The sequence below is a fragment of the Setaria italica genome, chromosome VIII, assembly GCF_000263155.2.
Source record: "Setaria italica strain Yugu1 chromosome VIII, Setaria_italica_v2.0, whole genome shotgun sequence".
Taxonomy (NCBI): Eukaryota; Viridiplantae; Streptophyta; class Magnoliopsida; order Poales; family Poaceae; genus Setaria; species Setaria italica.
The window spans coordinates 6,431,217-6,446,780 of NC_028457.1; the positions used below are offsets into that span (position 1 = coordinate 6,431,217).

Below are 15,564 nucleotides of genomic sequence, written 5' to 3' on the forward strand. Positions count from 1 at the left end.
GGACCAGCCAGTTTTAGAAAGTGCATTAAACTGACATGTCACTGACAAACTCCCTCTTTTCGATATCAAACGCATCCATACCAACATACATGAAAAGGAAAATCTCAGCAATGAAGGACAAAGTTGCAAAGGCATGCCTGAGTAGATAAAAAAGTCCAAAGAAAATCAATTGGTATCTTTTTATTTAACTTGCTATGAACATTACTGGTGGAATAAATTATGGAGTGAGTATGATTACTTGGTTGTCACTCTTGAGCTCTTTGTCACATTATGCCAAGTGTAGTGTGACATCACAATACCACAGAAAAACACAGTGAAAATGCCATTCAAGTCTAGCAACTGCCAAGAACAAAGAAACATGAAATTGATGAGTTAAGTATTTTAAAAAAATAAATGAAAATTGTAAGATAGGCACGAATAATCATTATATTACCTGGCCTAAGGTGTTAGAACCTCCTTGTATACGATATTCTTCGTATACGTGCCATCTACTGTTGGTACCCTTTTCTTCTTCTCTGAACTACCTTTTTGTTCATTGTTATTTTGATTACCCTGACCGTTCACTTTCTTATTAGCAGTTTTCTTTTCCTTCTTTTTAGTCTGTTCCTCGTCTGCCTCTGTGTTAGATGGGAGGGCGAGGATCTTGATATTCGTTCTGGCTGTGGCTCTAGACATAGCAACATATAACTGACCATGAGAGAACATAGGGGCGGGCACGTACACACCCACATTTGGTATAGTTTGGCCCTGTGACTTGTTGTCCGTCATGGCGAAGCTGAGCCTAATAGGGAACTGCTTCCTCTTAAATTGGAATGGGAACATCTCATCATCCGAGGGGCACAACGGTATTCGAGGAAGGAAAACCCTCTTTCCGGCATGCTGTCCCAGCACAATTTCAGCATCGATTGAATTTTTTTGGAAGCCTCGAACCACGAACCTTGTACCATTGCACAACCCATTCGCAGGGTCGATATTCCTAAGCAATATGACTGGGCAGCCAATCTTGAGCTTTAGCAAATGTGGAGGAAGCCCATTGGGAGTCAATGTGTTAAGGAACTCCGACGGATAGTAGTTATGCAGATCATCAATTGCGGAGTCGAAACTATGGTACACCATCTCCCCACCCTGGAACATGCCGATCATCTTGATATTAATATTGTCCACCCAATCATTACGTGTGGATAGAATCGCTCTGGAGGTGATGTAGTCCTTGTTTGTCATGTTTGCATTGAGGTTTGGAAAGATGCATTCAATCAACCTGTCAAGCTCTTTCTCAGAATCCCCAGAGTACGGGACACATATATCGTCAGGAAGACATACATCACCATCTCTGTTAACCTCCTCCGTGCCACCACTAATGCGCAGTAGATATTCCGCAAACCACGGGTCACTCTGCGCCCTCATGTTGCGCACGAGCTTAAGGTGGTGCATGGATTCCCAAAGATACGACCTCCGTAGAGAAGCATCGACTATCTGAGCCCTGGATCCTTTCCGTACAACAGGGAGAACTTGTCTGAAATCCTCTCCAAAGACAACAGTCTTCCCACCGAACGGTAGATCCTGCCGGCCCATTATATCACGTAGGCTGTTGTCTAGGGCTTCCATAGCTTGCCTCTTTGCCATAGACGCCTCGTCCCAAATGATGAGAGATGCTTGCTGCAGTAGCTTTGCAGTACCACTCTGTTTGGTAAAACTACAACAACCACCATCCTCAAGAGTAAGGGGTATCTTGAAACGTGAGTGGGCCGTCCTCCCACCAGGTATTATAGACACTGCGACACCAGATGTAGCTGTAGCAATGGCAAGCTTGTTTTGATTGCGAAGGGTTCCGAGAAGTGCCCTATACAAAAATGTCTTTCCTGTGCCGCCAGGTCCATCTCCGTTCGAATCTAGTCCCATGAACAGGAAAAAAATGATTGCACCTAGCAAATTGTAATCGCGTTACAGTGAAAGGACAGGTGGCAAATTGACGACAGAGCAGTGGCATAGGCACCAGCCAAAATATGATTTTTAGAGCTAACCCGCATTTCTTGTTTCTACTGAAAAACTATATTGGCTCACAGTGAGACTAGATTGTTTTTACATAAGTTGCATTACGGAAACAAGCAGGGGAACGAGTAACACAAGTTTCCATCATACAAAAAATTAATAGCAGTGGTGACAAAACAAGAGCTCAGTCTCGTAATGGCAACAGAAAGCAAGCAACAGCAGATGAAGTTGACATTACAAGGAATACAAACCCATCACTCAAGTAGCACACATTTTATTCAGACATGCACACAAGGATAGCCAAACACTCAAGTAGCACATATTTTATTCAGACATGCTCACAAGAATAGCACACAAGGATGCACACATTTTATTCTTGATCACAGTCATCCTTCAGTAGCATGTAACCAAGAACAGACATAGAACAAACCCTTCCCAGTTCTCATAGGCCCAACCTAGAGCAAGCATTGCTGCATTGGATGCAGCTGTTCTTGATTTCATCTCTTGGTGTTCCCACCTGCCGGCGTCAGCTCAACATGCATGATCGTTGCACTTTATCATCAGTCCTGCTTCCTACAGAAGACCAATATCCAGAAATCCTGAAGTTGTTTCCCCATGAAGTTGTTGGCGCTGTTGTTACTGCCCAATCAGCTGCACCATTAAACTTGCATAAAGCGTACTGTAGCCACCTGCAACATTATGAATACAGTTAGTCAATGACCTGTGATAAAAGAAAAAGGGAAAGAAGAACAGGGGAGAAAACTGAAGGCAGGGGAGACGTAAAATGCAACCAAATTCAAATACTGAGCCTGTCCTCACCTTGCATCTTAGTAGCCATATTGTTGTGAAAGTTGTATGCCATCTCATGTCCAATTATAGACATCCAAATCTTCACCATGAACTTGTCTGCACTGCTGTTGGAGCCCAGGCAGCCACAGTGAGGAGACCTCTTGCATACTCTCGTGCAGAAACAGCAGCTGCAGGTTGTCCAACTTCTCAATACACGTCAAGCATGGAGAGCCCCACACACGCAGCTCTCTTGCTTGCGGTAGATTCGACACCCTCTCCAGGCTTGCACAATCCACAATTGCAAGGAAATCAGAGAGGAACATAAGGTCCTCCACAACCTTAATATTGTCCATGTATCTTAATTGGAGCTCCTTCAAGCTGGTGGCCTCCTGTGCAAGCTGTCGTGGAAGAGCTCTCAGCTTGGGGCAGCGGTAAAGATGCAGCTTCTTCAAACGAGGCAGCAGCTGTATCCTTGGAGGTGGAGCTTCCCCCTTTTGCTTTGCAGCAGCTCCATCTTCTCCACCTTCCTTACCTGCTGCTGTTGCTTCTTCTACTTCAACTACAAAGGTCCACTCCTCCCAGTTGGGCATATCCTCGATGACAAACGTTTCAAGCTTGGGGAAACCAACTGCCTCTGGAGATCCGAAATTACCCACCCCGAAGCCAATAAATTCAGGTCCAATCTTGGTGACCGCAGTTGCTCCCTGGATTCTTAGGAATTTCAAGTTGGGGAGCTGCCCGATTGCAGGAAGATGCACACATGATTCGCAATCAAAGAGGTTCAAGTATTTCAGTGAAGGCAAATGTCTAGCAGTACCCAGCCAGAAGGGAAACCTCCCACCACAGAATCGCTTCAAACTTAGATCTTCAATGTTCCGTGGAGGGATTAGCTTCTCAAAAGTTCTTTCAATATTGATTACATCTTCTTCACAATATGGATCATCTGTATGTTCTGTACAATATAAATATAATTGTTTGAGAAACTTTTTGTCTAGTAACAATGAATATGTATTGTAAGGCGATGCTCTTTCCAACTTAATGATACGAAGATTCCTCAGCTGGGAAAGAGGACCCAGCTCGTCTAGATTCCATCCATCTTGCATTCTAGCACTGTTATCACTGCCACCACCAACTGGAAATCCTTGTAAATCATTGAGGAACTTCAGTTTAGCTATCCCTTTTGGAACCTGATTTATTGGTGATCCAGCAAGACCAAGGCGTCTCAGGTTACATAACCGAGTTATTCCTAGAGGGAGACTATACAAAGCAACACATCCCTGCAAGTTTAGTATCTGAAGGTTTATGAGACAACAAATGGACTCAGGAAGACTAGATATGTCACTTCCATCAAGATCAAGTAACCGTAGATGAATTAATCTTCCAATACAATCTGGAATACCTTGTATAACGGAGTTAGTCAAATCCAAAACTCCAATACATTGAAGTTTTCTAAATATTGTATTATCAACTCTTGTTGACTTTTTATGTGATGTCCTCAAAGTTCTCACTTTATACTGCTCCTTATCTATGCTAGGTAACACCACCATATCCTTCGTAGTGACAACTGAAATACGTCTAAATTTACTCATAACACTAACTGTTCTTGATTCTGGGTCACCAACAAAACATTCCTCTCTAGATAAATGACAAGCAAGCTGCCTTAGTAGATCATGCATTCTGCATTTACTAAGATCAGCTATTAAATAATCTGGTTCGAGGAGATTTCGATATATCAACTCATAGTAGTATTCTTCAGCTGTATCTTCTAGTAGCTGGCCATCTTGCTCATCTATGAACCTTTCAGCCACCCACATCCTCACCAAATCATCACGCAAAATAACTGAATCTTCTGGAAACATGGCAAAATACACAAAACACTGCTTTAAATAGTGTGGTAGATCTTCGTAGCTTAGATATAAAGCGCTTGTTACTTCACTATGAAGTTTGCTCATGGACCAAGCATCTTTTCTTAAAATCTTCTTCCATTCATTCTCAGTTTGGTCTTTGCTTGCCAAAACTCTAGCAATAACCTTAATTCCAAGAGGAAGACAACCACATCTGCGAACAATATCTATCGCTAAGTCTCGAAGATTTTCTACTATATTTTCTTCATTGATGTCCATGCTCTTCCAAAGTAACTCACATCCTACGTCCACTGACATTAAATCAACTCGGTGTTTATAGTCCACTCCAATTTCTACAGCAACAGTGTCAAGTCGAGATGTCAATAGAATTATCCCAGTGGCTGCAGTATGCATTGGGATCTTCAATAGAGTTGCCCATGTATGAGAATCCCAGACATCATCCAACACAAGAAAGAAGCTCTTCTCATTGATGGCTAATTTCAGCTTGCTTTGGAGCTCATCAATTGACTCATCTTCCATGTATTGTACTTCAATTTTTCGAAGAATCTCCTTTAGAATAGTAATTTCAGAGTAATCTTTTGAGATACAAACCCATGCTTGTTTGTCGAAGCACCCTTTTATTTTTCGGTCATTGTATATTTTCTGTGCTAGTGTTGTCTTACCAACTCCTCCTGTTCCAACAATAGCAAGCTTGTAAGACCTCTTGTCCTTATGTTCAAGTAGCAAATCCACTAGTTTTCTTGTAGCATGTATGACCTCCTTACCCACAAGGTAGGGTTCAACAAGGTTGGAAGTTTTTCTCAGTTTCGGATCTAAATCTTTTCTAGTAGGTTGTATATTTGGGACAGATGAAATACCTTTATCCTTTAAAATATTGTCTATTCTTTTGTTTAGGCTTGTAATCTTGACAGCAACCTGATGACGCGTTTGGATATTAGAAAAGCAAGAGAAGGGTGAAAGGCCACTGCATGTAGTCGATTTGCTTGATAATGACAGAGAATGATATGGTAATAGCTTGCTTCCTTTAGATCTAGCCAAGTCGATAATATCATCACCGTCATACATAGCATCTCTTAGCTGACCAAGACAATTATTATCATCTGATTCCTTTGAGCTCCATTGCTCTGCATCATTAAGAAAGTGATGTATTCTCTCCATCCTTCTCTGCAGTTCTGTGAGCTCATCTTTTACACCTAAAATTAGTATGGCCTCCTCTGTAACTATCTCTTGCAACTTCTTAACACATGATCCAACAGAAGATTCCAGTATGGTTGCCATGTTACAATGCAAAGACGTTGAGGGAGATCCACCAAACGGGTGTCAGGCTGGCAATGAATGTGCAAATGTGTTTTGACAAAGATTAACATATATTAGTATTGATTTGTACTGTAAGATTCACATGGCATGTGATTTAATAAATATCCAGGATGCTGGGCCACCTTATTATTATTGTTTTCCTTTGTATTTTCATTATGCACAATGCCATTCCATATAGATCACGAACTAATAAACTAGGTACATGATGTTCTTTAACAAAAATGAGTAGTACAGTGAGGTATGAGGTATAAAGAGTTAGCATTCTGTCCTTTTATTTTGTGCTTTAAAATGATGTAGTAAATTGGGAAAATATTTGGTATCATGCAAAAGAAACCTGTACTATGATTGTTTGATTCACCATGTGCAGACTTATGGTTATGATGATGCAAACCATGAGCAGAGCAAACCAAAGCAGAGCAAAAAAACATACCCTGAGCAGAGGCAGAGCAAACCAGAGCTAAAGGACACAAATCAGCAGCGGGGTAGCTGGAAATTGGAGAGCAATCACATCACTTCCTGGCTAAAAGCTTCATCTTCCTTGTGTCACATGAATTGTGCAGCTGAAGCAGCAACTACACTTTTGCTGCTACTAGTCAGCAGGCGGAAGGAGTATCAACAGGGTTCCGCATGGGATCTCTTCACTCTTCAATCATCTCTGTGACAGAAAGAAAAATGAAGTGGCGCGTAATCAACACATGCAAATCAGGCATGAACTAGGAGGGGAAAGATTATGAAATCTGAATCGTTATGGACTAACTGTTGAATTCGAGCTTACCAAACTGAAAGGATATGATGCAGAGACAGAGGAGGACGATGAAAACGCAAGGAGCAGTTCCTACTGAAGTATCCTCTCTGTTCCTCCTCTTATCGGCATCACTTGAGCATCGAGAAAATGAATTTTCTGGCAGAAAACAAGTGGACTACCACACAATCACCGAAAACCAACAGATCACACATTAACTCCTGCAAAAAGTGGAGACACTAGAAAACTTTAGAAGGTTAATTGACAGCCCTGTTGATCAACACAACTAGAACGGCTTAGCAGGTAGTAATTGACAAGAAGAATTACCGTAAATCAAAATTTTCAGAGCTAATAGAACTAGAAAAAGTAGCTGAACACGGGACAACTGGTAAGTCACTGATTAAACTGCTGCATATGGAGGTCGAGTCGATATTTCTAAATGCAAATTGTGTTTTTCTCCCAACACGATCTCTTCAATCAGTGGTCCAACAGGAATGGGCACGTTGTCCAGCATCAAAGCTTCTGCTATCTCTGCATGAAGAGAAAAGTATTATGAAAGGCAGAAAGGAAAAAAAATCTGAAACCTTCTTTACTAATCGGAGGCCAGGAAGCTTTACATATCGAAGAACATACCTTGAGCCGAGCAGGCCGGCGAAAGGATGCAACAGCAGAGTCGTCAATGGAAACTAGAGAGCACTTTTAGCAAAAGGCACCTCTTCCTTGCATCACCTGCATTGATGCGTTTAGACTATACCACCTATTGGGGCGTTTGAATATTGTGGAAGAAGCTAGGAAGCTTCCTATAGGCTGGGCTGCTTATGGTTTTGGACATCGATTCAAGATAACTACTGGGTAGAATTAATGTACAGAACCAATAAGTGCATTTAAAATCGTAGGATTAGTTGATCATATCAGTAAATATTGTAACATGCAAGATATGAACCAGTTTAGCCTCAGTTGTAAATACTAAAACGCTTTGGATCTCTAAGATTAGATAAGGGCCTCGGTAGTGTGAACTGCTGGCCTGAGCACATGTGGAACCATGTGCTTCGGTCAACATCCAGATCCAATCTGCTTAGATCAGTAAATAGTTATGCAAATTGCTTCAGAGATTGGTGATATGAAGCAGAGGTTAGGCTCAGAGTTCCGAACAAACATAGGCTTTTAGGTTGGTGATGACATGCATATATAGTAATTAAATCGCTAAGGTCAGTCAGCATCTTGGTAGTTCCAACTGTTGCCTCGAGATTCTACTGTACTACTAGAGAATTGACTTTAGTCTCGGTTTAATTTCGGTCCGATAGAAAAGGGGGTGCGCCACGATAGGCTGGAATGGAGCGCGCCTTTACTCTTGATTCTTTTTTGCAACCGGGACTACAGGCTACCCTTTAGTCTCGGTTAAAACAGCTAGTTTCCGGGCACCGACAGCGCCACTCTTTACCCTCGGTTGGAGCCACCAACCAGGACAAAAGATCCAACCTTTTGTCCCGATTGGATTTACCAACCGGGATAACCTGGATTTACCAACCGGGATAACCAGGTTACTCCTGGTTGGTAATTCCAACCGGGATAAAAAGTTGGAGCTTTTGTCCCAATTGGCGTTACCAACTAGAGCTTTTGTCCCGGTTGGATTTACTAACCGGGATAAAATCTTATCTACAAGAGGCCTTTCTTCCTCCTCCACTCCTCCAGCCCGAGCCACTCCACTCCACAAAGACAGAGAAGCTCATCCTCTCCATGGCGCCGAAGCAAGCCTAGGGGAGGTGCTGCTGAATTTTTTTTCCTCATTTCCATGAAGATTTCACTCATCCAAAGTGTTGTGACGTTAGCTACTTCATGCTCCGTTCCTTTATTGTTGTTAAGCTTTGTTTTGTACTTTTGAGAGGGAAAAAATGAGTTTGTTTGTTGTTAAGCATGATTTGTATTTATACATATTTTTGAGTTACAATGTGATGGATAGTTTGAATGTGAGGGAGAATGGACAGTAAATGTGAGGGAGAATTGAGATTATTTCAATTTTATGTATTAGGGAAAAATTAGAGTAAATGTGTTTTTAATATTTATAAATTAGCCATATAAATTGTAGGATAGAGGTATGGAATTAGCCATTTTTAGAATAAGTAAATTATGTGGGAAATATTAAATTTTAATAGTTTAGTTATTTGTAAATGAAATATGAGCTAAATAATTTGTGTATTTCTATGTAAACTTTCAGCAATATTTGAGTTTGTCGTAGTGTATCATGTTGTTTGCTTTTGAAATTTTAATTTATTTATTTCTATATAAAATTTTAGTAATGTGATGGATAGTTTTATTGTAATCCATTTTATTGATGGCTTGCGTAATACGATGCAGATGAACTGGCAGTGGATGTATAACGTGGACAGGCGGAGCAAGGTGTTTATTGCTGGCATGAATAATTTTCTTGAAGTGGCCAAAGCGAACAAGCCAGAGAACGGGTTCATTTCTTATCCATGCGCCCAATGCAGTAACCAGAAGTGCTATTCAAAGGCTTCTTGAGGGACTATTCACAACCACTTGTTTAGATATGGTTTCACGCCTAACTATTTTGTTTGGACCCGTCACGGCGAAAGAGGGGTTGTAATGGAAGATGGTGAAGAGGAGGAGGATGATGACAACATTCCGAACTGTGCTATAGGCCAAGCTTTTGCAGATACTACAATGGGTGAGGCTAATGAAGATGAGTTTGCAGAAGATGGCCATACTGATAACCTCGGTCAGGTACTTAGGGATGCACACATAGATTGCGAAACTCAGAAGGAAGCATCAAAGTTGCAGCGCATGATAGATGATCACAAGAAATTACTATACCCCGATTGCCAGGGAGGCTATAAAAAGCTGGGTACCAAACTAGAATTTATGCAATGCAAGGCCAAAAATGGTGTATCCAATAAAGCATTTCAGGGGATGTTGAAAATTGTCAAGAAGATTCTTCCCGAGAATAATGAATTGTCATCCACAACATATGAAGCTAAATAGATTGTTTGCCCTCTGGGATTAATGATAGATTATAGTGATGCAGTAAAATAATTATTTAAGAAGGTAATATAACTAGTGTAGAATTAATGAGTCATTCAAACTTATTGTAAATATAATTACTAATTAAATATATTTTTGCATATTTGAAATATGTAAAGTTTCAATTTTTGCTTCATAAAATCCAGCGGAACCCGGCGAGATCCGATGCCTACAAGTTCCACCGATGAGAGGAAATAGAATAAATTTCTAAATAGAAGCAAAAAAAATAATAGTATAGAATTTATGACTAGTTAAAACTTATTGTAAACAAACTTGCTAATTTAATATATTTTTGCATGTTTGAAATATGTAAATTTCTTATTTTTTGCTTCCTGAAATCCATTGAAAACATAAATCGAATAAATTTTCAAAAACCAGTCGAGAGATGAAAACCAGGAGAAGGGCCCCATTTATCCCGGTTATAAAGTAGAACGGTATAAAAGGGTACTTTTTGATTCCCGCCTGGAAGTACCCATTTATCCTGGTTGATCATAAACCGAGATAAAATGGGGTCCTTTTATTGTGGGTGATCATAAACCGAGATAAAACCCTTTTATCTCGGTTTGTATTAGAAACCGGGGTTAAATTGCCTTTAATCCGGTTTCAGTTATAAACCGAGATAAAAAGGGGGTACGGTATAAAAGTTATAGCATCTTCTACAACCCCCTCCCCCCGCCCCCGCCAAACACTTCGCGAATTTTTCACTCGTCCTCGTCCTCGTCCCACCCGTCGCCGACCTCCGCCGTTGCTGCTCCCCGTTGCTGCCACCGGCCCATCCTATTCGCCAACCTCCTCCGACTCCGTCGCCGCCATCATCATCTTCGCCCGCAATCATCACCGGCCTCCTCCTCTGTCCCCGATGCTGCCGCCGGTGCGTCCATCCCATCATCGTGGCCTCCGCGCATGCCCCTCATCGCGCACCGGCGCCACCTTCTCCCCCTCGTCGTAGCCATCCTCGTCACCGCGACTGCCGTCCCCGTCGCCAGCCGGCCGGCCGGCCGCCTCCCTGGTCATCGCCGCGCGTCCTCATTGTCGTCGCACCGCCCTCCAACTCCGGCCGTCCCCCGAATTAATTTTTGAAATTTGGTAGATTACATACAAAATAAATTTTGTGTACATTTAGGCCCCGTTTGGATCATTGCAATTGTTTGTGGAATATAGTTGTATACTTATAATTAATGCTTAAAAATTAATTGAACTTTGGTACAAATATTTAGAATTTTTTGTTTAAATGCTTAGAAATTAGTTGAAATTTAGTACATTTTGTATATTACATTTTATATATTTCAAAAATTTAGTACATTTTGTATATTTTAAAAAGATTTGTTGAAATGAATTTTTTTTCATGGTTGTTCTATATATGATTTCATGTACAAAGTAGTTGAGATCGATGGCAGACGACGAGGCCAGAAGGTATCTAAATTATTGCTGGTGATAGTAGTTCCAACCTTCCCATAGCGTACACCGATGAAGAGGGTAGCCAGGCAGACATGTTTCTCAACCTATCTGCTGATGGTAATGAAGAGCCCGAGCCCCAGCAATACGTTACCGTGGCAGAAGGTTCTAACGAGGTATAGATCATATTTTAACCCTCTCTATATATAATATATGATCTTATTTATTATTACTATGTACTAATTAATTAATGAATCTTGAACTATTAGCCCTCTAGATCGACGAACCGTCGTCCGAAGCCCCGAGGTCCTTCCAAGGTGAAGACTAGAACAAAAAAGGCTATCATCACGGAAGTCACAGAAGAGGGCAGGCCGGTTGCTCCCGAAAAAGTGGCAACGCACTACGTGAGTCAAATCGGGACAATCGTAAGGGAGAACATGCCCATCAGAATAAGGGAATGGAAGGGAAAAATGACTAATCCACACGCGCTCCAGGATACAGAAAAAAATATGCTGTGGGAAGAAGTTAAGAAACATTTCACATTTCCTGACGGATATATTGAAAATGATGTGAAAGCGTGGACACCGAAGAAGATGGCCACACAATTCTAGACATTCAAGAAGATGTTGGATACCACCTACATTAAGAAGGGCTAAACTCCAGATTTTACTGTGTATCCACAATGTAAGGACCACTGGTAGGCATTTGTACAATACAAGAGCACCGAAGACAGTAAGAACAAGGTCGCCCAGAACACAGGCAATGCTGGGGGGAAGGAGTACCATCATAAGCTAGGGCGAGGTGGTTACGCCAAACCAATTCCCAAATGGAATTAGATGGAAAAAGGCCTGATTGATCGGGGTATCGTACCAGGAACAATTGATTGCCCGAACAATCAAAAAATTGGTATTATGCTCATGGAGGTGAGATAAACCCAGATGATGGGACGCTGGTCTTCAATGAGTTGTTACGTGAAGCGGCCACAAAACTTGACAAGATTATTAAAGATGTTAAGAATGGGACGTTGACGGTGTGCCGAGAGAATGATGAGCTCACAATGGCCCTCGGGAATCCTGAACACCCAGGACGTATCCGAGGGTTCGGGCTTGTTCCGTGGAAATTTGCATTCCGAGGCGACTTGGACATGTACACAAGCCAGAACCGAAGAAAGGAGCAAGAAGATGAGAGGTGGCGGTGCACGATAGAATCCAAACTGCAATATGTAGAAGTAAGAATGCAGGAGGGAGGCAGTAGTCAAATGGCCGACGTAGTTGCCAGCCCTTCTCAACACCTCGGGGGCAGCTGTGCGTCCACAGGGCTCCTTGAGCCACATACGCCAGGATTACCCATGGAAGAGCAACTATTCCCTATGGATGCCATCATGCAACGCACCACATGTGAGCTGCACACACCGATCGGCAACCTCAGCATTAAGGTACGTATATATAAATAATATTTATGCATCGGAGTCTCGAGAGTGCCTTGGCAATTTGAAGTTTAAGAATTTCATTTCATTTATATATCCAGGTGGTGTACGGGAGTGCCTTGCCAATCCTGCCAAATCATATATGCCATGGCATGGAGATTCCACCTGGCTGGCATAGAGAGAATCGCTGATAGCCAATTTGAAGGCCAAGAGCTCGACTTCCCGGGAGGTGACGGGTCAACAACACTAGGAGAAGTGGTTCACGGGGTCATTCTATGGTGCAAACGCTACATCATCATCCCCGACGTAGAGGCACCTCCTCAGAGCTCAAGACCACTCTCCGCAAATCCACAGCAGCGACCATCTCCTCAAACATCCAGACAATCATCTCCACCACAACCTACTCCACGATCGGCATCACCACCGGGACCGTTGCTTCGATCAAGGTCTCCATCTCCACCACATCCTGGTGGTTGGAGCGATGACAACGACAACAACACCCCTCCACGATCACCTTTGCCGGGACTAAGAGCACCATTTAAGAAGTCGCGACTACCGCCTCCCAAGCCAAGACAGTGTAAGAAGAAAACAAAGGAGCCTGAGGTGACTCCTAAGGAACGCTAGGAGGTAATGACTCATGAGAAACGCTAGACCGAAACCCAAGTGCAAGCTAGTGAGTGGTTGAGGAAACAGAGGAATTAGATCGAAGAGAATTACATAAATTCATCAAGGCGCAAGAACAAGCCAAGAAGAGTCAACCACTACTATCAAACTATGAACGGGCGTTAGTCAAGGTTGATGAGAAGAAAAAAAGGGAAAAAGTCGAGCTGCCATCTGCACTGCCAAGTGAACCGAAATGGATCTTTGAGCTAGGCAAGCCTATGGTTAGCCCTGATTCAGTAAAGAAGCTATCAATGAAGATGTACGAATTCCATCAATGGTACATGAAGTTATCTGCCGACGAGAGGGAAATGTTGGGCCTTAAGATAAAACCGATAGATTTTGACGGCGAAGGCGAGGCAGTCCTGTGGCTACGATTCAAGGCTATATACGAAGTGTACCATCATGGTGCTCTAGATGTCTCTCTGATGAGCACCTGGACTCTGTAAGTGTCCGTTTATATCTACACGTAAATTTTGGCACATATCATTTTTTTTGCATGCGTCGCCGTACTAATTAAGTTCGTCTTCCATTTTATGTAGGATGCTAATTTGAACATGCCGACATGAAGCGTACCTCCATGTTGGCTTCATGGATCCATCCATAGTGAACCAAGCTCAGATACGAGATTTTCCAGACAAAATGTTGTTGGCAGTATACAATTCCCTAGACAGACAAAAAATTAAAGGATCACATACTACTTCCATACAACTTCAAGTAAGTGTGTGTATACCGTCTATTTTCATTTTCTTTTTCCTTACCTGATTAATGTTAGTTACCTCTAATATATATATGAACATTTACATACGCAGCTCCTACTGGATCCTCATTATTATTGACATTGATCGAAGTCACGTCATTGTCTTCGATTCGTTGAGGAGGGATCCGAAGGAGTACCAAGACGTGCAAGACACTCTAGACATGTAATAATTCTAGACCTCTATCTCTATACAAAATTTTGTTTCCTAAATTTTCACCTAACACTATATCATTCATTATTTTAATCCACAGAGCATGGAGAGAATTCATCAGGGCAGACAGATCAGGTCAATTCAAAGAAAACCTTACATGGAGAATAGACTTCCCGGTACGTATGAAGTCTACACATTTTGTACATTCTATAGCACGAATATTTAATAACTTAATTGTTTTTCCCCACTAAAGTGCTTAAGACAGGAACCTGGGAATGATAATCTATGTGGCTACTATGTCTGTGAGCACATGCACAATTTATTGGGACCCAAGACCATCAATGCCACGGAGCACGAATTTATAGTATGTAAAATAAAACTATTAATAGTTATTTATTTTCTACAATTGTTTGTGTAAAATTCACATATATGTATCCAAATTACAGATGTGGAATATTCAAATGGGACTCTTGAAGAAGGAAAGAGTAGCGGCAATATGTGAAGGTCTCATTGAATTTCTTGTGGACAAGGTGGTAAATCTACAAGGAGACTTTCATTACTATGGACGAAAATTAGACGCTCCCAGCACCTCAACGGGAAGATCATCGTGTGTGTGTGTGTATATATATATATATATATATATATATATATATACACACACATATAGTTTGATAGTTTATATATATAGTACGGTAAGAATTGTATAGTATTTGTATAAATACTTGTTTGATTCATTTAAATACTAGTTTAATTTGATTGATAATTTCATTATAAAAAAATCTCTCAACTACTAAAGGTTAACTAAAGGGGTACGCGATGCATGAAATAATAGACGCCATGCAGTAGTTTGATTCGTTTAAATACTAGTTTGATTGATTTCATTATAAAAAAAAACTTCTCAACTACTAAAGGTTAACTAAAGGGTACGTGATATGCACGAAATTATAGGCGCCATGCAGTATGCCGTTTAGTCCTGGTTTGTAAACGCTTTGTTTTACAAACCATGACTAAAGAGGCGACCTTTAGTCCTGGTTTGTAACACCAACCGGGACTAATGGGGTCTGTCCAGCGCCTAGCATGGCAGCCCCGTTAGTCCCGGTTGGTTTTACAAACCGGGACTAAAAGGGGGTCTTATATTCCAGTTGAGGGACCCGTGATAAAAGATCCTCCCCTATCTCGACGGATTAATCCCAGATGAATTTTCGGGAGGTATGCACCCTACGAATCAGTACTAACACCGAGTTCTCTAGTAGTGCTGGCACACATGGAACCAGCATGCATACATGTGCTTTGCACTAGAAAGGAGAGTTGATGTTTGATACAACGACGCTGATCTCCTCCGCGCTAGAATGAGAAGTTTGGCAGAGCTACGCCTCGTCACAGAATCAAGTATGGGTGTAAAAGTAAGTCAGTGTTATCATTGTGAACCTG

The 15,564-nt window shown here is 41.6% G+C and overlaps 2 protein-coding genes across 5 annotated transcripts; both read right to left on the bottom strand.

Moving 5' to 3' along the window:
* Positions 1 to 438: 438 nt before the first annotated feature.
* Positions 439 to 1,623, bottom strand: LOC101772927 (ATP-dependent DNA helicase PIF1). Its single transcript, XM_004980200.1, has one exon. The coding sequence runs from the start codon at positions 1,621 to 1,623 to the stop codon at positions 439 to 441; it is 1,185 nt and encodes a 394-aa protein (XP_004980257.1).
* A 620-nt stretch (positions 1,624 to 2,243) lies between these two features.
* LOC101775081 (putative disease resistance protein RGA3) lies at positions 2,244 to 7,443 on the bottom strand. 4 transcript variants are annotated; one of them, XM_012848453.2, is made up of 6 exons: positions 7,336 to 7,443; positions 7,030 to 7,233; positions 6,736 to 6,923; positions 6,391 to 6,615; positions 2,809 to 5,968; positions 2,244 to 2,678 (listed from the first exon to the last, which is right to left on the bottom strand). In XM_012848453.2, the coding sequence occupies exon 5, from the start codon at positions 5,919 to 5,921 to the stop codon at positions 2,853 to 2,855; it is 3,069 nt and encodes a 1,022-aa protein (XP_012703907.1). In that variant the 5' UTR covers positions 5,922 to 5,968; positions 6,391 to 6,615; positions 6,736 to 6,923; positions 7,030 to 7,233; positions 7,336 to 7,443; the 3' UTR covers positions 2,244 to 2,678; positions 2,809 to 2,852. The 4 variants fall into 4 exon arrangements, with proteins under 4 accessions (XP_012703907.1, XP_022684742.1, XP_022684740.1 ...); XM_022829007.1 differs by having other exon boundaries at positions 2,675 to 2,710; XM_022829005.1 differs by lacking the exon at positions 2,244 to 2,678 and having other exon boundaries at positions 2,717 to 5,968; positions 6,391 to 6,613.
* Positions 7,444 to 15,564: the final 8,121 nt, after the last annotated feature.